Raw genomic sequence first — 21980 nt, 5'->3', positions numbered from 1 at the left:
TTATGGTTTATCTTGTACTCAATTGAGTGGTTTTTATCTACTCTTTACCCACTTATTCATACTATTTGCATGGTTTTACATTTGCCTTCCTAATTATGTGCTTTGATTGAAAATATGTTTCTTTGGACTTATATTTGCTAATATTAATCCTCTCTTATTACCATTAGATGCCTTGATATGTGTGTTAAGTGTTTCCAGATATTATAAGGCAGGAATGGCTCAGAGGATGGAAAGGAAGCATGCAAAAATGGAAGGAATACAATAAGTTGGAGAAATTGCTAAGCTTTCCAGCCTGACCTCTTCGCACTCAAACGGCTATAACTTTAGCTACAGAGGTCCAAATGACGCGGTTTCAGTTGCGTTGGAAAGCTAGCGTCTGGGACTTCGATTTGATATATAATAAGCTATAGTTTCCCTGAAGCTAGGCGACGCGACCGCGTGATTCATGCGGCCGCGTTGCAGTGATGGAAATCCAGCGTGGTTGAATTCGAGACCAGCGATTTCTGGGCTGTTTTTGACCCAGTTTTTAGCCCAGAACACACAGATTAGAGTCTATAAAGTGGAGAAATGCATCCATTCATAAGGAGGTTCTCATAATTCACTTTTCATGTTCTAGATGTAGTTTTAGAGAGAGAGGTTCTCTCCTCTCTCTTAGGATTAGGATTTAGGACTTCTCTTAGTTTTAGGAGTGACTCTAAATCCCAGGTTCAATGTTCCCTTAAAGTATTTTCTACTTTTATTTATTTTATTTTATTACTCCATTTCCTATTTACATCTCAATTGGCTTATGGCTTTTATGTTATGATTTTCTTTGAATTAATATTATTTGAGGTAATTCAGTTATTATTGCTTTCTTTTATTTACATGATTATTGCTTCCCATCTGAAGGCATTTTTATTCCAGTAGCTTCAATTTCCTTTCCTTTTGGTTTTGGTTAAGAAATCAGTAACTCAGGAAGTTATCCAACTCAACAGCATAATTGATAATTGTTATCTCCTCTAATTGAATTGAACTTCAATAATCCCAATCTTTTCTTAGGAATTAACTCGGATTTGAAGATTAAACTAATTAGTCACTTGACGTTCCTCTGCTTTAAGTAAGGGTTAACTAAGTGAAATTAAGATTCAATTTTTATTATCATTGATAAGGATAATTCGGTCTGGACTTCCAATTTCTTATACCTTGCCAAGAGATTTTATTGTTATTATTTTATTTTATTTTATTTGTCATTCAACATATTCCCTCCTTACCTCCTAAACCCCAATTTACGACTCATAACCAATAATAAGAACATACATCCCTGCAATTCCTTGAGAAGACGACCCGAAGTTTAAATACTCGGTTAATAATTTTTAAGGGGTTTGTTACTTGTGAGAACCAAAACGTTTGTTCGAAGGAATTTCTGTCAGTTTAGAGACTATATCTACAACGCGACTGTTTTTATGAAATTCTTTACTGGCAAAAATCGCATAGTCAAAATGGCGCCGTTGCCAGGGAATTGCAAATGTGTGCCTTATTATTGGTTATTGTAAATATTTAAAAAAAAATTTCATATTTTTATTTTAAAATTTTTTTAATCTTATCTTATCTTATTTTTCAAAATTCAATTTTTTTTAAAATCATCTCTTTTTCAAAATATTTTCTTTTTGTTAGTTTTTATTTTTATTTTCTCCTACTATTATGAATTCTCACCCCTATCGCTTCAAGTTTGATTCCAATGTTGTTGTTAGGAATGGAAACTATAATGAGAATAGGCATCAAGGTTGGAAGTAAGGGTGGAAACAGGCCAGGCCAGGCCAGGCTTTGCTCTTAACAGGCCTGGCCTGTCATACAGTTGATTGGCCTGAGCCTGGCCTGCAGCCTGTTATAGGCTCTTTATAAAGTACTAGGCCTGGCCTGTTATTCATCCTGGCCTGGCCTGAAGCCTGTTAAAAGGCCTGATAATTTTTTTACAAAAATAAAAATATTATTTAAAAAAATTATTTTTTAATAAAAATAGTTATATGTAATATGTCATATATTTAATATTTATAAAAAGTTTTAAACTTTTAACATATTTAAAATATACAAAAATATTTATAATAAAATATAATAAATTTAAAATATCTCATAATTTTATTAATAATAAATAATTATTTATATATTTAATTATATTTTAACAGGCCCAGGCAGGCCTGACAGGCCTATAAGGCTAATTAGTGAGCCTGGGCCTGGCCTATTAATGTATTAAGGCTTTTAAAAGAGCCTGGGCCTGTACATATTTTATAACAGGCCAGGCCAGGCCAGGCCAAACACAGGCCAGGCTGCAGGCCCCTGGCAGGCCGCCTGGCCTTTTTCCACCCCTAGTTGGAAGAATCAAAGATGGGAGGAGCCACATGGATTTAATCAACCCTCATGGCAACAACCACCTCCAATGGATTATCAACAACCACCACCATACGCCTATGAATCCCCTCCTCAACACAACTGTGGACTACCAAACTCACAAGTCCCTTTCCGCCATTCACCTCCATATGACCCTAACCCTCAACCACCATACCAACCACCTTATGAGCCATATGAACCATATATAGAACCACCCCAATTCCAACCCAATTACTCACAAGAACCACCACTTTAATATTCACCATCTCCATATCCATCAATCCAAGAGCACTATGATACTATTTATGAAAGCCGAGTGCATCAAGAGACAAAGGATCGTCTCAAGGAAACAGTGGATCGATGTCAGGCAACCATTCATCAATTGGGGCAAGCAATAATGAGTCAATTAGCTTCCCGACGTTCAGACACTCAAGGAACCCCCATGGCTTCATGTGGGCAATCTAATGATGAACGTAGCATGAAGGAGACACTAAAAACTCCGGTGGACAGTACGAAACATGACTTTGTACTGGAACAAATGGAGGAAGCTGTAATTATCAAAGAAGAAGAATTGGTTGAAGACTTAGGAGATGTTGAACCTCCATGGGAAAGTCAAGTCATAGAACCCCCTTCCAAGACGTTTGAAATTGATGCTGAGGAGGGTGTGCAACCTCCAAGGCATATCACAGTTGAAGACTTGGAAGAGGTTGATCAAGAGATGGAGATTCAAGAAGAAGAAGCACAACCTTCCATGCCCTTGGAACGCAATGAAGAGGAGATTGAATTGAAAGAGAGCTACCAAGAGGAAGAGGTTGAAATTGAAGAAGTTTGCAAGGAGGTGGTAGTTATCAGAAAAGAACACAAGGGAGTGAAGCTTGCAATTTCATTAGAAACACCTCCCCCTAAGTCGCCATCATCCTTCACAACATTCAAGTGGGTAAAATTCATATCCTTTAGCTTTCTAACCCCACTTGAATATGGGCTACTGGAGACGGATGGTCAACTTAGAGCTCTTTGTGGCATCAAGAGTAAGAGGAAGATGGTCAGTGGTAAGAATTGTCCTATAAGGTTCATCGTGGTTGGAAGCTTTAAGTTTAAGAGAAAAGGTTGGTATAGAGCTCAATTGAATGGGTCTAGAAAGTTTTTTGGCCGCTTACGTGAGAATTCAGACTGCTTGCCACCCGGATGGAACAATATTGCTCAACCAAAAGACGGGTGCAAAGGCAAGGTCTGGGACCCCGGAATCCATTCTACCAATCACCACTCTTGGGGCCTTGTCACTTGCTTTAACTTACTTGAAGGCTTTTTGCACCTAGTTTGGGATCTCGGAGGACACTGGAATCACAAACATTGGTGGAGATTCCTGGATGAGTTCAAGCACAAGCCACCATAACAGGAAGCTCACCAAATGTCCAACTTAAGGACTTTAACTAAAAGTGCTAGGTGGGAGACAACCCACCATGGTATGATCGTTCATTTTTCATTTTTATTTAGTTTTATTTGCTTTTGAGTTTTATTTTATTTTATTATATTGAACCTGGAGTTTTGCATCACATTCATATTAACAATGCATTCTGCATTTTATTTCAAAAAAAAAATTGCTACGCGACGCGACCGCATCTACGACGCGTCCGCGTCGCAGGGAGAGGGGAGAAAATAAAAACGAACAGAGAGTCATGCTGGAGCGTGGTAGGAGGCGTGCCAATGGCATAAATCACCCCACGCGACCGCGTCGCTGATGCGACCGCGTCATATGGGAATAATGGCCTCCCACGCGACCGCGTGACCCACGCGGCCGCGTGACCAAGATTTCGACGTCAAAGTGGTGCACACCCGAACGTTGTGCGAGAGTGGTGCGGGATTGGTGCTGAACGCATAATCCTTCCCACGCGGCTGCATGACCCACGCGACCGCGTCATATTCCTTTAAAGCCCACTCACGTGATCGCATGCCCCATGCGATCGCGTCACGTAATTTTGGCACTAATAAGATTTTGAACAGAGAGTAGTGCGAGCACGAGGCTGCACTCGCGCCACTAGCACAAATCGAGTCACGCGATCGCATGACCCACGCGTCCGCGTTGCTTGACCTTATTGCGCACCACGTGGCCGCGTCACCCACGCGACCGCGTCGCCAGCGTCGCACACCTTAACCTTATATGCCAAAATATTTTATCTTTTCTTCCTCAATCCTAATTTTTCTTCCCTCCTTTCTTATTTACTTCCTTTTCCCTTCTTTCCCTTCTCATTCTTCTTATTTTTCTTTTTATTTTATTTTAATTTATTTACATATCTCATTCATTGCATTTTAAATTTGTGCATATTTTTTATTTTCTTTTCTGAATTTTTTGTTTTTCCATTGGTGTAAAATATCTTTTCTTATTCAACTGTTGCATCTTTTCTTGAATTTATTTTGGTAACTTGTTTTACACTGTTGGGCACTACTATTTAAGTCAATGTTAATCTTTTATGTTATTTGTATTAATTTTGCATTGACATGAATTTATATTGTCTTACACTCTCTTTCCCATTGTTGTACATTTTGTACCACTGGCATGTCATGGCTTCTATTGTTTTCTCACGTACATGTTGAAGCTTCCATGTAAATGAGACCCTTATCATTTGGCATTAACACCCATACTTTATTTATTTTCTATCTTTTGGGTTACTTTTCTTCTTTTTCTCTTCTTTCAAGCTGGCCACCGAAGACGGAAAAGGGAGAAACTTCTATAAGGGGAGACAAACAAGTCCATCTGCACAATCCTTGAAGAAAAGCATCAATTGGAACAGCCCGTCCACTTGTACATCTTAGCATGCATCGAGGACGATGCAACCTTTAAGTGTGGGGAGGTCGATACCGATCTCCATGGGTTAGTACTTTCTTTTCAACACCAATAATCTTATTTTCTTTATTTGTTCATTGTTGCATCTGCATATTTGATTGCATATTTATTTGATTTTGTGCATTTAACTACTATTTGGTTAAAATAATAAATTTCTTTTTAGGACTCTATTTTTGAAAATTTTCACTAATTTAAATTGAAAAAAAAAATTTGTTAAAACTTGTTTGGAAGTTGTATTTGGAACATGAATTATAGCTAAAGAACACACAACCTGTGAGATTTGAGCTTACTTATATGGTTACATTATTTAACCATAAATATTTTATTCTTGTGTGTTTACTTCTCTATAATTGTGATCTTTACTTTGTTTCAGTCTATATGTCCAATATTTAGTGTATTTACATGCTTGCATATAATTCAGGCCATTGTTTGATTTTAACTCACTTATCAAAATTAGCCTACCTTTTACATCACCCTTGTTAGCCCCCTTGAGCTTTTAAATCCCTTCTGTTTTATAAACACATTACTAACCTTAAGCAGAAAAATAAATTAAAAATCCCAAGATTGAATCCTTGGTTAGCTTAAGATAGATATTGTGTATAATTTAAGTGTGGGGAATTTTATGGGAACATGGGATGATATAAAAAAAAGTAGGAATTAAATTAAATAAGTTATTTGAAAATTTGGGAAGCATGCTCATGTGAAATCAAAATAATTAAATTATCATGTGCATTGAAAAACAATATTAAGTAATTAAATAAGGGGATACAAAAAAAAAGAGAAAAATAATATTACCCCAAATGCAAAATAAAAAAGAATCAATGCACATGGGACAAAATTCAAAAATAAATTTGATACATGAGCATGTAATACAAAAAGTGAGAAAATTATGGGAAGCTAAGTATAATTTTAAAATTTTTATAGAGTATGTATATGTTAGGTGAGATCTTAGACTACTCAAGGATTCACTTTACTAGCTCACTTAGCCTTATATATACCTTACCTTTACCTTAGCCCCATTACAACCTTGGAAAAGACCTCATGATGTTTGCATTGGTATACTAAATATTTGTTGATTGGTTAGATGAAGAACAAGGTTTAGAAAGCATGACTAGGGAAGAGTAGAGTGAATTACCCTATACACTTGAGAGATTAGAGTGCATATACACTTCCTGTGAGGGTTCAATGCTTGATTCTATGTTCCCTGCTTTCATGAGCTATCTTCTTACAAGTTTACTTGTCTTTTATTGTATAATTTGAATTAGTGGAATTTGATTTATGTTTGTCTTGGAGAACTTATTTATTTTTAACCAAGTAGGTAGAAGCATTTCACATTTAGTTGCATTCATATAGATAGGATTGCATTTCATACTTTCTACCATCCCTCTTCATCTTTATAGTTTCTCTTGAGCTTAGCATGAGGACATGCTAATGTTTAAGTGTGGGGAGGTTGATAAACCACTATTTTATGGTTTATCTTGTGCTCAATTGAGTGTTTTTTATCTACTCTTTACCCACTTATTCATACTATTTGCATGGTTTTACATTTGCCTTCCTAATTATGTTCTTTGATTGAAAACATGTTTCTTTGGACTTATATTTGCTAATATTAATCCTCTCTTATTACCATTAGATGCCTTGATATGTGTGTTAAGTGTTTTCAGATATTATAAGGCAGGAATGGCTCAGAGGATGGAAAGGAAGCATGCAAAAATGGAAGGAATACAATAAGTTGGAGAAATTGCTAAGCTTTCCAGCCTGACCTCTTTGCACTCAAACGGCTATAACTTTAGCTACAGAGGTCCAAATGACGCGGTTCCAGTTGCATTGGAAAGTTAGCGTCCGGGGCTTCAATTTGATATATAACATGCTATAGTTTCCCTGATGATAGGCGACGCGACCGCGTGATCCATGCGGCCGCGTTGCAGTGACGGAAATCCAGCGTGGTTGAATACGAGACCAGCGATTTCTGGGCTATTTTTGACCCAATTTTCAGCCCAGAACACACAGATTAGAGGCTATAAAGTGGGGGAATGCATCCATTCATAAGGAGGTTCTCATAATTCACTTTTCATGTTCTAGATGTAGTTTTAGAGAGAGAGGTTCTCTCCTCTCTCTTAGGATTAAGATTTAGGACTTCTCTTAGGTTTAGAAGTGACTCTAAATCCCAGGTTCAATGTTCCCTTAAAATATTTTCTACTTTTATTTATTTTATTTTATTACTTCATTTCTTATTTACATCTCAATTGGCTTATGGCTTTCATGTTATGATTTTCTTTGAATTAATATTATTTGAGGTATTTCAGTTATTATTGCTTTCTTTTATTTACATGATTATTGCTTTCCATCTGAAGGCATTTTTATTCCAGTAGCTTCAATTTCCTTTTCATTTTTGGTTAAGAAATCAGTAACTCAGGAAGTTATCCAACTCAACAGCATAATTGATAATTGTTATCTCCTCTAATTGAATTGAACTTCAATAATCCCAATCTTTTCTTAGGAATTAACTCGGATTTGAAGATCAAACTAATTAGTCACTTGACCTTCCTTTGCTTTAAGTAAGGGTTAACTAAGTGGAATTAAGATTCAATTTTTATTATCATTGATAAGGATAATTCGGTCTGAACTTCCAATTTCTTATACCTTGCCAAGAGATTTTATTGTTATTATTTTATTTTATTTTATTTGTCATTCAACATATTCCCTCCTTACCTCCTAAACCCCAATTTACAACTCATAACCAATAATAAGAACATACCTCCCTGCAATTCCTTGAGAAGACGACCCGAGGTTTAAATACTCGGTTAACAATTTTTAAGGGGTTTGTTACTTGTGACAACCAAAACGTTTATGCGAAGGGATTTCTGTCGGTTTAGAGACTATATCTACAACGCGACTGTTTTTATGAAATTCTTTACTGGCAAAAATCCCAACGTCATTCTTCATATTTAATTACTTTCTCACCAACTTCTTCTAGCTTTTCCCATCACTCAAGTTATACCTCGAAGGTTGCGTAAAATCTGTGTCAACATCCATTTCGAATTCAATCGGGGAAGGCTCAACAAGATCATCGAGGGAATTGGTCAGTGTGGACAAAAAATCATTAATAATGGAATCCACTTCCTGATCATTTTTTCTCAATTCTCCAACTACTTATTCTAGTTCAATTATCTCAACTTCCTCCTTTTATGCGATTCTTGATTCAACTCCTTTTCTTCTTCTTAAAGCTCTAAGTTCTCTTTCTCACTACTCACCTAAGTTGAATTTCCAAATTTGTCAATGGAAATGTCTTGATTTCATGAGCACAATGAAACTAAGTGGTTCATAGCTTCGGCCATGGTAGCCACCATGGTTTCTAACCCTCTTTATTCTTCTTTTTGCTTTTGGAGAAAAGAGTGAAGATCTCTTTGTTCTTGTATAATAGGTCGGAGAACTTAGTTTAGTGAAGGAGGTGGTGAGTGTAAGTGACATAGATATCGGTTAGGAATGTGTAACGTACCTAAAAGAGCTTTGACTTCCTTTATATAATTTTTCTTGTTAACTTATCTTATTTGTTTAGCTAAGATAAGATAGATATTTGAATTTGAATGCTAGTAATAATTCCTGATTTTTAGCCGATTTGAACTGTCAAAATTACTTGAGCTTAAAAACCGAAGCGTTGTTGGACCGTTTGGGGCTCCAAACATATATATATATATATATATATATGGGTTAAGTACAATTTTGGTCCCTAAGGTAGGGACTAAAAATTTTTTTCGTTTCTGGCTTTTTTTTGCCTACAAAATGATCCCTAAGATTTAACTTAGTTTTAAAATCGTCATTTTTACTAAATTTTTAATTTTTATTTCGAAAATACCCCTTACTAAAAAAGCGTAAGTGGGTTAAAGGGGAAGGTGGAAGGGTATCACCGGGGGTGTTTGGTTTGGGAAAGAAAAGGGGGAGGGGAAGGGAAGGGGAAGGGGGAAGAGGGAAGGAGAAGGGCTACCGCCACTGCTCCTCACCGCCGTCGCTCCTGCTCCTCGTCGTTTATCGTTTCTACTCCTCCTCCTTGCCCTTATCGTCCTCGTCTCGCCGCACCTCGACCTCCCAGAGTCGCGCCCTCGTGTTCATCATCGTCGAAGAGGCGGTGGTGGTGGTCGTGGTCGTGTGCGAAATCTGCAACAAGGATTTTCAGATGGAATTTTTGTAATTATATTTATGGATTTTCGGTTCTTGTAATTGAAGATGAATTTAGGAATTTCTGATTATTGTAATTGCATATGAGTTTTGTTAGTGAAAGGGGAAGAATTTTAGTTCTAAGTTTTGTTAATGGTTCTGAGTTTTGACGACGATGATGATTATTTTTTTGTTTTTCTGAGTTCTGAGTTCTGCATATGGGTTCTTGTTTTTCTGGGTTCTTGACGTTGATGATGATGATTTTCTGATGTTTCTTCTAAATATTTTCATTATCTATTGTTATTGTTGTTCTTTTGCTTGTAGTTGCTTTTGTTGTTGTTGTTGTTTTTCTGATTCCATAATTCATTGTTGTTATTGTTGTTATTATTGTTGTGCTTTTGGTTATTGTTATTTCATTGATATTGCTTCTGCTTTTGCTTATGATGATTTTGGAGAAGAATGAAAAGGCATTTTCGTCTGAAGGTCAATTTTAAAAGTAAATTAAACTTTAGAGACCATTTTGTAGAAAAGACAAAAAATTTTTAGCCCGTACTTAACCCTATGTATAAGTCCCTTAAATCTAATTGGTTTAATTGACATGCATGACGGAATATATATATTCTATTCTTTTCATTATTCTCCAATTTTATTTAAACCCCCCCCCCCCTCTCTCTAAATCTAATTGGTTTAACTGACATGCATGACGTCCAATTGATGTTGTTACGTTCTTTCTTTTCAACGGAAGCATGGATGCTGTTTCCATATCCTTCGAAACGGATTAATACTTTTAGAAAAAAGGTTCATTTTCTTTTTATTTTCCATGGTAAAGAGCTTTTACAAGATGATTATCAATACAAAATTAAACAGACACTATTTCCGTCGTCAAAACCTTTTTGTTTTTGATGGATGCAATGAACAATCATGTAATCATATACATTGATCCCTCCCTATACATAACATATTCCGGTCATGAGAAAAACACACACAAGTTGCAATAGAACAGTGTAAAGGTTATTTCCCTTCGATTGTAGTAGGGTCAAGAAGAAATCAAGATAAAAAAGAGAAGGAACAAAAGGAAAGCAAAGGAAAAGAGCCAGTGAATGGAAATAAGACCAAAGTCGCGCAAAACAGAAAAGAAGATGAAAAAGAAAGAGGGGGCGATGTGTAATAATAATAAATTAGATTAACAAATAACAACAAACAGTAGTATATTTATTAAAAAAGCAAATGGAGGACGCAATTAGTGAATATGATGTTCACAGGAGTAAGATCATAAGCAGTAATAGTGGGACCATTAGGTTTGACCAATCCCTTGTCTCACAGTGATGGCATTTCCCAACCAGGGTTAGATTCCAAGTTTAGTCTAAGATGAGATAGATGCCGACACACGTGTGGTAGAAAAACCGAGTCAGATAAGGAGCAGAGAGGAGAAAAGCCAGTACTGGCCCCTCTCTTTCTCTCTCTCTCTCTCTCACTTCTACTCTCTCCCCTCTCTGTTGGGCAGGTTCCTCTGTTCCATCTCATATAAGAGAAAGCAAACCGTAACTTAGCTATAGAGAATTTGCAGACCCTTCCCATTTAGCATTATTCTCCTCTCACTCGTTATATTCAATTATTTTTATTTTTTCTAATTATTATTATTCTCTTCTCCCTCCCCACCCCCCCCTTCTCCCTCGTTCGTACACCTAAAGCCTAAAACTTTTTAAAACCATACCACACAAGAAATACACACATAAACTCGTTCTCTCATTGAGATGCCTGGCAGTTTAGAACCGTTGGATTTGGGGGTTCAGATTCCGTACCACTTCAGGTGCCCAATCTCGCTTGAGCTTATGCGAGACCCGGTCACTGTCTGCACCGGTCAGACCTACGACCGTCCAAGCATCGAGTCATGGGTGGCTACCGGCAACACCACCTGTCCGGTAACACGAGCAACGCTAACGGATTTCACTCTAATCCCTAACCACACACTCCGACGGCTAATCCAAGAATGGTGCGTCGCCAACCGTGCTTTTGGCGTCGAGCGGATTCCGACGCCGAAGCAGCCGGCAGACCCTTCGATGGTTCGCTCCTTGCTCAACCAAGCTTCGTCAGATTCCGCGCCGACTCAGATCCGGGTCAACTCGCTCCGCCGACTCAGAGGACTCGCCCGCGACTCGGATAAGAATCGCTCTCTCATTGCTTCCCTCAGCGCCGTTCAGATCTTACTAACTGTCGTTTTCTCGTGTAACGGTTCCGACGAGATGAACCATGAGGCGCTTGCGATTCTCGTGATGTTCTCGCTTGGCGAGAATGAATGCGAGTTTGTTGCATCTGATTTGGATAAGATCCGGTACCTGTCAATGCTTTTGTTTCATAGTTCAATGGAGGTCCGTGTTAACTCGGCCGCGTTGATCGAAATCGTTGCCGCCGGGACTCGGTTGCCTGAGCTCCGATCTCAGATTAGCAATGTCGACGAAATCTACGATGGGGTGATTGATTTGCTACGGAACCCGATATCGTTCCCGCGCGCGCTCAAGATCGGGATCAAGGCGCTGTTCGCGCTGTGTCTTGTGAAGCAGAACCGGCACAAGGCGGTGGCAGCGGGTGCGCCGGAGGTTCTCGTCGACAGACTCGCCGATTTCGAGAAGTGCGATGCTGAGAGAGCGCTTGCGACGGTGGAGCTCCTATGCAGAGTTCCGGCAGGGTGCGCGGCGTTCGCTGAACACGCGCTGACGGTGGCACTGCTGGTGAAGATAATACTGAAGATCTCAGAGCGTGCAACAGAGTATGCCGCCGGTGCGCTTCTGGCGCTGTGCTCGGAGTCGGAGCGGTGCCAGAGAGAGGCGGTGGCTGCGGGTGTGCTGACTCAGCTTCTGCTTTTGGTCCAAAGCGATTGCACGGAGAGGGCGAAGAGGAAGGCGCAGCTGTTGCTGAAGCTGCTTCGGGATTCGTGGCCACAAGATTCCATTGGAAATTCTGAAGAATTTGCATGCAGCCAGGTTTTGGTGGTGCCACTTTGACACACGCCTTTTCCTTCCTTCTTTCTTTCTTTCTTTGTAATCTCATAAAATTGTAATTTTTGTTAGTTAAAAAAAATTATTTAGATTATTAAAAAAAAAAGATGGACATATAAATTGTGAAGTTGGAACTTAGAATTAATTCTCAGATTTGTAGTAGATCGAACTGTAATTGTGTATTATTTTTCCCTCTGTATATGTAAGAATTATTGTGAAGAACGAAACAAAAATCATCGACAGGTTGTAATTTTTGCAAGATTGAAAATAGAACTAACTTTTTTTTTCCCATTCTTTTTCTTGTAATTTTATTATAAGAATTTTTTGAAGCTGTTGAATTTGGATGGAATTGGTCGGTGGCATGTTGTTGTTTGTAATATGTGAAATTGGTTGCATGTGGGGAATCTTGTATGGTTATTGGGTTGGAAAGAACATTCACTGCCATTTGGTGAAGTACACGTTTCTGATTGCTCCACAAATGTTAGTGTTTTTGACTTCCGAGGAACATCATTTTGAATTAATCATCATGTTCGGGACTCCTTTCCATGGCTGCTCTTTCTCACTACTGTTCATCAATTCGAATGTTGTATCTCAATCCGTTATACTAATCCGTTATCACACAAACTTACAGCTCTTAATCACAATTTAAATTCTGTCAAGGGGGACAAATTTCGGTTTGTGATCTATGTGTACAAGAAAATGTCGAGACATGATTTATTTTGGAATGGAAAGCTATGGTGATGGGGCAATTGGTATTATTAGGACGTAGGTGAACAGCAGGACGAGTCTGTCTATGAGCGATAAGTGTTTGAGGAAAGAACAAAAGAGGGAGAACAGCACTACTACTGCAGGGTTGCACGGGTTTGAAAGGCCTTTGAATGAATGAATAAATGAAGGAAAATGTAAAGAAAGGCACATGTGAGTGTTAGGGGAACATGGTGGGGGTCCAGAGGGTCCCACACCATGGAATAGGGAAAGAGAGGGAAAAGGGCTTATGTGGCTTACAAATAAATACAGGGGGTGACAGTCACATGTTGGTAGGAATAACAAACACCAGGGAATCACATGGCTACATTGCGTTACATGGATACATCATAGATGCTTGCTCGATCATTTTGTGAGGAGAAATAATTTTTGTATTCACTTCTTTTTCAATTTTAATTGGTTCTTTTCACCCTCAATTACAATTAGGTTGTCCGGATATAAAAAAATTAGTTATTAATTTATTATGGCATATACATATTACTAGTGTTTTGTTTAGCACATCACATGTCGAACCCAACATTTGTTTCGGCTCCAGGGTCACTGCCAGATGGGAATTCAATTTGTCTTCCAACCTCAGGTTTTTAGATCTTGGGACCCATCCTTTACTGTCACCCTGTCAGCTTTTCTTATTAATTTTTTTAAATCTAAATTATCTTTGATTCCTCCATTTTGGGACAACCACTCAATTCTTCTCAACAAGGTGAAACACGTCACCTAAGGCAATGAATTGATGGGGGAACCTTTCTTAGTAACTTATTAACAGCAACGGCAATTTCAAGTCAGAGATCGTATACAATAATAATAGGTGTATAATAATGTGCATAAAATTAGGATATGGGTGGGATCTCATTCCCCTGATTCATCTCTGTCTAGCTGCTTTTGGACTATCTCTAATAAAAAGCAAGTCAAATAGATTTTTCACAAATGAGGCTGTTTTTGTTTCTGTTTGTTCGCCCGCGCTATTTTGTTGTTTTCAACGGTTCTTAGCTTCCACAGTGCATTTCAGTGTTTTATTTCTCCCAATTTTGAATGCATTACTCTCTGGTAGGGGTCCTCCACTTTGTGTGATTTTTATACGAGTCGTGTGATCAGTGGGGATTGGTTTTTCGCACTTCATACGAGTTGTCACTTTCCACGCGTCCCCATGGACAGCTTGGCACGACTACTAAAGAAATTAAATTCTCAATATTTTTTATTAATATTATTCAGTATTTTATGAAAATATTTTATTTTTATACTACAATAAAATATATTTTTTATTTCTAATATGTATAAATTTTTTTTAAAAATATTCTTAATATTTAATTTTATCCAATTTATTTTGATATATTTTATTCATTTAATTTTATTTTTAATATTTTTAATTTATATTAAAGCTATTTTTGAAAATTTTAAATTTTATTTCTAATATTTTATATGAAATTAATATTTAAAATAATTTTGACACAAATCGAAAACGCTAAAAATAAAATTAAATGTAACTAAATATTAAAAAATTTAAAAAAGTCACTAATATTATAAACAAAAAAATATTTTATTTTTTATATTATTAAAATTTATAAAAAATATTTTTGTTATGCAATATTAACAAAAAAAAGAATAAATTTTATTGATCAATATAATACTAAAATGTAAAATGACATAGAGTTTCCAGGATACATATATGATATATCTCACGAGTTTTGCCACTGTACTGTTGAAATTACTTATAACTAACTTAAAAAACACACGTGCGCTTCATAATTGGCTACTATGTTGGACAAATTCAAATCGGCTGAGATTAGAAAAAATACAAATTTATAATCAGAGTTCACTGTTTCAGACATCACGAGTGCAACTGTTAAAGTCAAGGAGCAGCGGTTGATGCCCCCATTGCCACTGTTCATGCGCCATGCCATAGATTTTTTATTTAAGTAGCATGAGCCACCCACCTACCAAAATCAACGAGTAACTTATGATCAAGTACAGCTTCATACAATTAAATACAAAATTAAAATAAAATAAAATAACAAGAAGAAGACCATTCAAATATTCCCAAAACCCCTCCACATATATAAACCAACAACTATTAACAAGTTAACTTATCACAATCTATTATTCAATGTTTGTTAACTTGATTTCTGAGCAAATCTTAATTCTACTAACACTTAAGACACATTTTATGTCACTTTCAATATCTCTGCTTATCTTTTAATATACTTCTTTTTAAAATATAAATATTATTAAGGGTTGCATGTAATTTTGTTTTTGCTGGTGCTGCTGGTGGTATTAGGTTTATTGCGTTTGATATGCTATGTGAGTTGTACAAAATTTGGTTGGAATAATGTAAAGGCTAGCATTGCTAGCCTCTGATGGCAAGTTATTCCCGACGATAATATAGTAGTGAAGTTAGTTCTCTTGAAATGGTTTTGTGAGTTAGACAGACAGTACAAAGGAACCGGTAATTTGCAGCGGTTTAAAATTATCGCAAATTGACATATCAGCGGTTCTAAAAACGTTAAAGTTTAAAGGGTGGTGATTTGATTTTTCAGCGGTTTTAATGAATCGCTGGTATAACCGCAACAAAATCAAGGATTAGCGTTGGTTTAAAATTGTCGCTATTTGACCAACCTTAAATTCAAAAACACTTTTTCAACCGGTAATTTGCAGCAATTTAAAACTGTCACAAAATGGCATATCGGAGGTTCTAAAAATTTTACGGTTTAAGGGGTGGAGATTTGATTTTGCGGCGGTTCTAATGAACCACTGGCGTAACCGCAACAAAATCAAGGATTAGCTTTGCTTTAAAATTGACGCTATTTGGCCAACCTTGAATTCGACAACACTTTTCTAACAGTTTTGAACAACTGCTATTTAAGACCTTGTGTTTTTTAAATTTATTTAGTGGCGGTTAGATGATATTCAGTATTTTTAGTTTTATTTTTGGCCATTTTGTAACCACTGCCATTTTCCCGGCTAAATGACCACAAAAATATTGTATTTTGCACTGGTAATCAACATTTTTTTTTAATTTAAATGTACTATAAATTATTTTTTGTTTCTTTTTTTATTTTCGGAACTTTTTTTAATATAACAAATCTTAATTATTTTGTATCTAAAAAAAATAAATTGATGGGTAAACGGCATTAGCAAAACTATAAAGCAAATTCATAATATCAATACAGTGTATTCCTTAATAAGAGTTGCATAGTCAACAACAAAAAATAAAACCTACAAGAAAAAACTTAGCTAGTTGCTAACTGCATAGACTTTTAATACAATTTTAAAAAATAAAACCTACGAGAAAAAAACTTAGCGGTTCTCAACACATTACTTACACCAATAGCCCAAGCTGCATCATGGAGATAGCAGGGGTGTTCGCGGTGCGGTTTGGTTCGGTTTTTTAGAGAAAAGTCATCCAATCCAATCGTTTAATTAATATGCGGTTCGGTTTGGTTCGGTTTTTTTACCGAGACCATCCGAACCAAACCAAACCAATTAAATTCGGTTTGGTTTGGTTCGGTTTGTTCAGTTTTTCAATCAATTAAAAAAAAAACCTACCATATTATTTCACAAAGTCATCAATTGAAATCAACAAACAAATATACAATAACTAACAAAGTCTTAATCCAATGAAATTCAATGACAAAAAAATTAACAAGCGATAATTAAAGAAGTTTAAAAGTTTAGTAGTCAACACAACATAAAATAAATATAAATTTCCAGTATTTCTACGAGGACTGGCGCAACAGGCAATGCAGTCGGAGATCTGATGCTCGTAGATTCATTTGGAAGAAGAACCGGCACAGCACCAATGCATCATCATAACACAATCTCTTTCATGACCATTTATATGCTATTTTTTGTTTTTGTATCCTGTAAATTTCTGCAGATTTAAACAATAAGAAAGGATATTTCTAGCACATAAACATCATGATTCACTAAACATTAAAAATACCTGCAGTTTGATAGGTTCTCCAAAGTTGTTCATATGAACTCTTTTCATTGAATGCATAAAATCTGCAAACAAAGATCCAAGCATTTCAAGCAATTAGGAGATCCAAAGCTAACTGTATCATTGAACAAGTATGTCTAGCTGATCGAAGAAATGGAACACTTACCCTTCGACATCAAACAATACTAAGCTACTTCAGAGTATGATAAAACCTATTTAACCAAGGTAGGTTTTTGATGAACGGATTTTTGACGGTTTAGAATTTCACTAATGAAATCTCGTTGTAAAGTATAGTCTCTAAACCAACAATAATCCTTTCATACAAAAATTTGTTTGTCACAAGTACAAACCCCTAAAATCTATAAACCGAAGTATTTAAACCTCGGGTCGTCTCTCAAAGGACTTGCAGGGTAGTGTTCTTGTTATTGGTTATGGCCTTGTTTATTTTGGGGTTTTGGATGAGAAATATGAATAGTAAATGGTAAGAAAACTTTATTAACAAAATGGTCTTAGCAAGGTTTGGTTGTCAAGGGTCTTCATCATTATCACTAGCCACAAGTATGGTAGTTGCAAGGATTAATCCCACTTAGTCATCCTTAAATCAATTAACAAAGGAAAGTCAAGTGAGTTATATCAATCCTAGTCCATAAATCCTAGCTTTCCACTAATTGGATTAATGAAGGCTAGAGTTAATGGCTATCAACTATCAATCAATTGGACACTAGTGACTCAAGAAATCCTAAGTCACCTTCTCAAGCCAAGAACATAGAATTCTACTCTAACATCCTCTCAAGCATTTCATCAAACACTTGGAGGGTAATGAAAGAAAGCATTTTTATTTGTAAGAATAAAAGGAATCAACAACTAACAATTACAAGGAATTAACAAAACAACAATCAACAACATCACAATCACATGAATTATCTCAAATTGCATTATTAAAAGAAAACAAAAGAACAAAAATATCTCAATTACAAAACCTAGAAACAAAATAAGAGAAATTACAACAAGAGGATAGGGGTAGAAAGAAGAACCAAAGTGTAGCAATCATCAATTGAAGGTAGAAGTAGAAGGAGACTTGAATTAAACCTAGAACTATGAGATCCTAATCTAACCCTAATTCCTAATCCTAATTCTAGAGAGAAGAGAGAGCTTCTCTCTCTAACTCTAACTACTTCTAAAGCTAAACTATGACTAATGATGACAAGTATGAAAAGTATATTGATTCCCCTTCAATCCTTGGCTTAAATAGCATCAGAAATGAGTTGGATTGGGCCCACAAGGCTTCTAAAATCGTTGGCCACGTGTTGCATTAAGTGGGTCATGTGCCACCATCGGCGCGTCCGCGTACCATGCGCGTGCGCGCCCCTATGCTCGATGCAATTATGGCTAATCTTATATCGTTTTGAAGCCCCGGATGTTAGCTTTCTAACCCAACTAAAACGGCATCATTTGGACCTCTGTAGCTCAAGTTATGGTCAATTAAGTGCGAAGAGGTCAGGCTTGACAGCTTTTTGGTTCCATCATTTCTTCATGAGTTCTCCAACTTTACATGCTTTTTCTTCATTCCCTTAATCCAATCTTTGCCTCCTAAACCTTAAATCACTTAACAAACATATCAAGGCATCTAATAGAGTCAAGGTGAATTAAATTTATCTATTTTGAGTCCTAAAAAGCATGTTTTCACTCTTAAGCACAATTAAAGGAGAATATACAAAACCATGCTATTTTATTGAATAAATACGGGTGAAAGGTGATAAAATCCCCTAAAATCAATACAAGATAAACCCTACAAATGGGGTTTGTCAACCTTCCCACACTTAAACCAAGCATGTCCTCATGCTTAAGCCAAGAGAAAGCAAAGGGCATCAACATTTATTAAATGTAAATAAACTATATGCAACCTAAACTATATGCAACTAAATGCGAAATGGTTTTACCTACTTGGTTAAAAATAAATCAATCTCCAAGACATATATGCACAAGTAGGGCCAAGATCATATAACGATTCATGAGTCCTACCAATTGAAGTATAAACATGAAGTTCACATAGACTTGCAAGAAGAACGCTCGTGAAAGCCGGGAATCAAGGAATTGAGCATCGGACCCTCACCGGGAGTGTTTGCACTCTAGTCGCTCGGTGTTTGGGGTTGATTCTCTCAATTCTCCCCTAATCATGCTTTCCAAGATTTGTTTATCTTCTAACAATCAACAATTATTCAATGCATGCATACATGTATCATGAGGTATTTTCTTTAGGTTGTAATGGGGCTAGGGTCAAGGTAGGATCATATATGGCTAGTGGACTTAGGAACAAGTGGGTTAATCATAGGCTCAAATTTGGCTAACAATTGATGACACTCACACTCTTGAATGACACTCACACTCACTAGCCTAAGCCAATCAAAGATCCAAATAAAGGATATTCATTGTTTTCCGCTTTAAGGCTTGTAATGTGCTAAAATAAGAACAAGTGGGTTAATCATAGGCTCAAATTTGGCTAACAAAGGAAGATAAATGGTAAAGCCATTTGGGTAAGTGAGCTAATGAAATGATGACCTCAATCATATAAATGCATGAATACAGGGAATAATAGGACATATAGATTCAAACAAATCAAAGATTATAATCATAGAAAGAGAACAATTACACACAAGAAGGAAAATAAGTGGTTATAAGATGTAACCACACAATTAGGCTCAAAACTCACATGCTTGTGTTCTTAGCTCAAAAACCATGTTCCAAAATAAATTCTTTCAAGCAAGTTCCACAAATTTTCTTTTTCAAATTGGTAGGGTGCCCTAAAATAGTTTCTTGGAAAGGAAATCATCACCCTAACCAAGTAGTCCTAATAAGAAAGAAGTGGTAAAAATATGTACAAATTCTAACTAACATGTAACCTATCATGAAATGCAATAGCTAATCTAACAAAGAAAATAAAAATTTGGTGTTGAAAAGGAAATTTTTACCCATGGAGATCGGTCGAACGACCTCCCCACACTTGAAGATTGCACCGTCCTCGGTGCATGCAAAGAAGAGCAATGTGGATGGGTTGCTGCAATTGATGAGCTCCTTCAAAAGGTTGTGCGGATGACTTGTTTGTTGCCCCATTTAGAAACTTTTCCTTTTTCCCTTCTTGGTGGCCAACCTAGAAGGAAAGAAAAAGAAAGAAAGTGAAGCCTATAACAAAGATATCAAAGCAAATAGAACATAGGCGGGGGCTAATGCCAAATAAAGGTATGGTTCTCTACTACATGGTAGCAAAGCATGTAAAAGAGAAAACAATATAAGCCACGGCATATCAACTAACACTTGATGCAAGAGTAAAGTTAAAGCATGAAAAACATATTGAGCATCAAGATCAAATAAGAATTGACACAAACAAGATTAGTGATAAGCATGAGGGCATTTGGTCCCAACCTAACTCAATGATGAAGAAGCACAAAAACAAAGGATAATGAGTTAGGAAGGACTAAAGCACTACCTTGTGTGTGGAACAAAACATTTCAATTAATGTGAAACAGGTCACAAAGCACCAAGATAAAGCAAGAAAGTCTCAATAATTGAGTATAAGACTTCAACACCATTATTGAAATGACTTAAAAAAAAATGAAAACATGCTACAAAAACTAAATGAAAATGGGAAGAGTAGAAGTATGCGAATGTGATAAGCAAAAGAAAATGGAAGGGGAGAAAAAAAACTCTTTTTTTTTACCGACGCGTGGGCGTCATGCACGTTTACGCGTCAATGGGCATATTGGTTGAAGGACGCGTACGCGCCAGGTGCGCGCACGCGTGCATCGAGTTAGGCCGGAGGCATAATGTCGGCCCAAGTCTGGCACAACTCTCGGGTAGAAGTACCAGGAGTGTGGATCGTGCAATCGACGCGCGCGCGCACAGTGTGTGTGCGCGTGCATGCCAATTTAAGATCATGTGCACGTACGCGCCGGGTGCGCGCACGCGTGCATAGACTTGTGCCTTAGGCCCAATGTTCGCACAGTGCAGGCCTAACTCTCGGGTTTTTGGCCGGAGGTGAAATTTTGCATCCACGCGTACGCGTACAGTGCGCGTCCGCGTGGATGGTCGAAAAATGCTCAGGTGCGCGTACGCATTAGGTGCGCGCACGCGTGGATGGTGTTCTGTTTTTCAAAATTTTTCTAAGTTCTTGCACCAATCCAAGCCTTTCAATCCTCCAAACAGCTACCAAAACACTCTAGAACCTTATTCAACATACTATACTACTAACTAAACTCAATAAAACAATAAAAACAAGAAATTAAACTAATTCTACCAATATTTACAAAAGATAAAAATGAAAATGAGAATCTACCTACAATGGCAACTCAATTCACTTATTAAACAAAACTAAAAGAGAATGGACAGAGTTTACCATGGTGGGGTGTCTCCCACCTAGCACTTTTAGTTAAGTCCTTAAGTTGGACATTTTGAGGGGCTTATTGTCATGGTGGCTTATGTTTGTACTCATCCTTGAATCTCCAAGGATCTTTGCTCCTCAATTGGTTGACAGAATTTCTAACCATCTTCATCAAGCTTGGGCAAAGTTCTACCCAAGATATGAGTCCCCATAGTTGGTCTTCATGTTGTGATTCGGGATCCCATATCTTATTTTCACACCCATCTTCTAGTTGATCATCATGATTCAACTTGGGTGGCAGGCATATAGAATTCTCCTTTATGCACCAAATTCTCCTTCTAGACCCATACAATTTAGCATTCCTCCAACCATAGTATTTATGCTTTGAGGGTTTAACCTTAATGAGCCTAACATTCTTTTTCCAACCATTACACCACTCCCTCTTACTCTTAACTCCATAAAGAGCTCTAAGTTGCCCATCATTTTCAATCAAACCATATTCAAGTGAGAAAGTGAAGCTTAGGGATAGAAATTTTACCCACTTGAATG

The 21980-nt window shown here is 36.9% G+C and overlaps 1 protein-coding gene across 1 annotated transcript; it reads left to right on the top strand.

The window, feature by feature from the left end:
* Positions 1-10530: 10530 nt before the first annotated feature.
* On the top strand, positions 10531-12648 carry LOC112715633 (U-box domain-containing protein 26-like). Its single transcript, XM_025767410.3, has one exon. The coding sequence runs from the start codon at positions 11116-11118 to the stop codon at positions 12361-12363; it is 1248 nt and encodes a 415-aa protein (XP_025623195.1). The 5' UTR covers positions 10531-11115; the 3' UTR covers positions 12364-12648.
* Positions 12649-21980: the final 9332 nt, after the last annotated feature.

This window comes from Arachis hypogaea, chromosome 10, assembly GCF_003086295.3.
Source record: "Arachis hypogaea cultivar Tifrunner chromosome 10, arahy.Tifrunner.gnm2.J5K5, whole genome shotgun sequence".
Lineage (NCBI taxonomy): Eukaryota > Viridiplantae > Streptophyta > Magnoliopsida > Fabales > Fabaceae > Arachis > Arachis hypogaea.
This window is presented reverse-complemented; position numbering and strand designations above follow the sequence as displayed.

Bases quoted from the DNA above. Each gene is read 5' to 3' on its own strand.
- LOC112715633 (XM_025767410.3), top strand. From the start codon at position 11,116: ATGCCTGGCAGTTTAGAACCGTTGGATTTGGGGGTTCAGATTCCGTAC.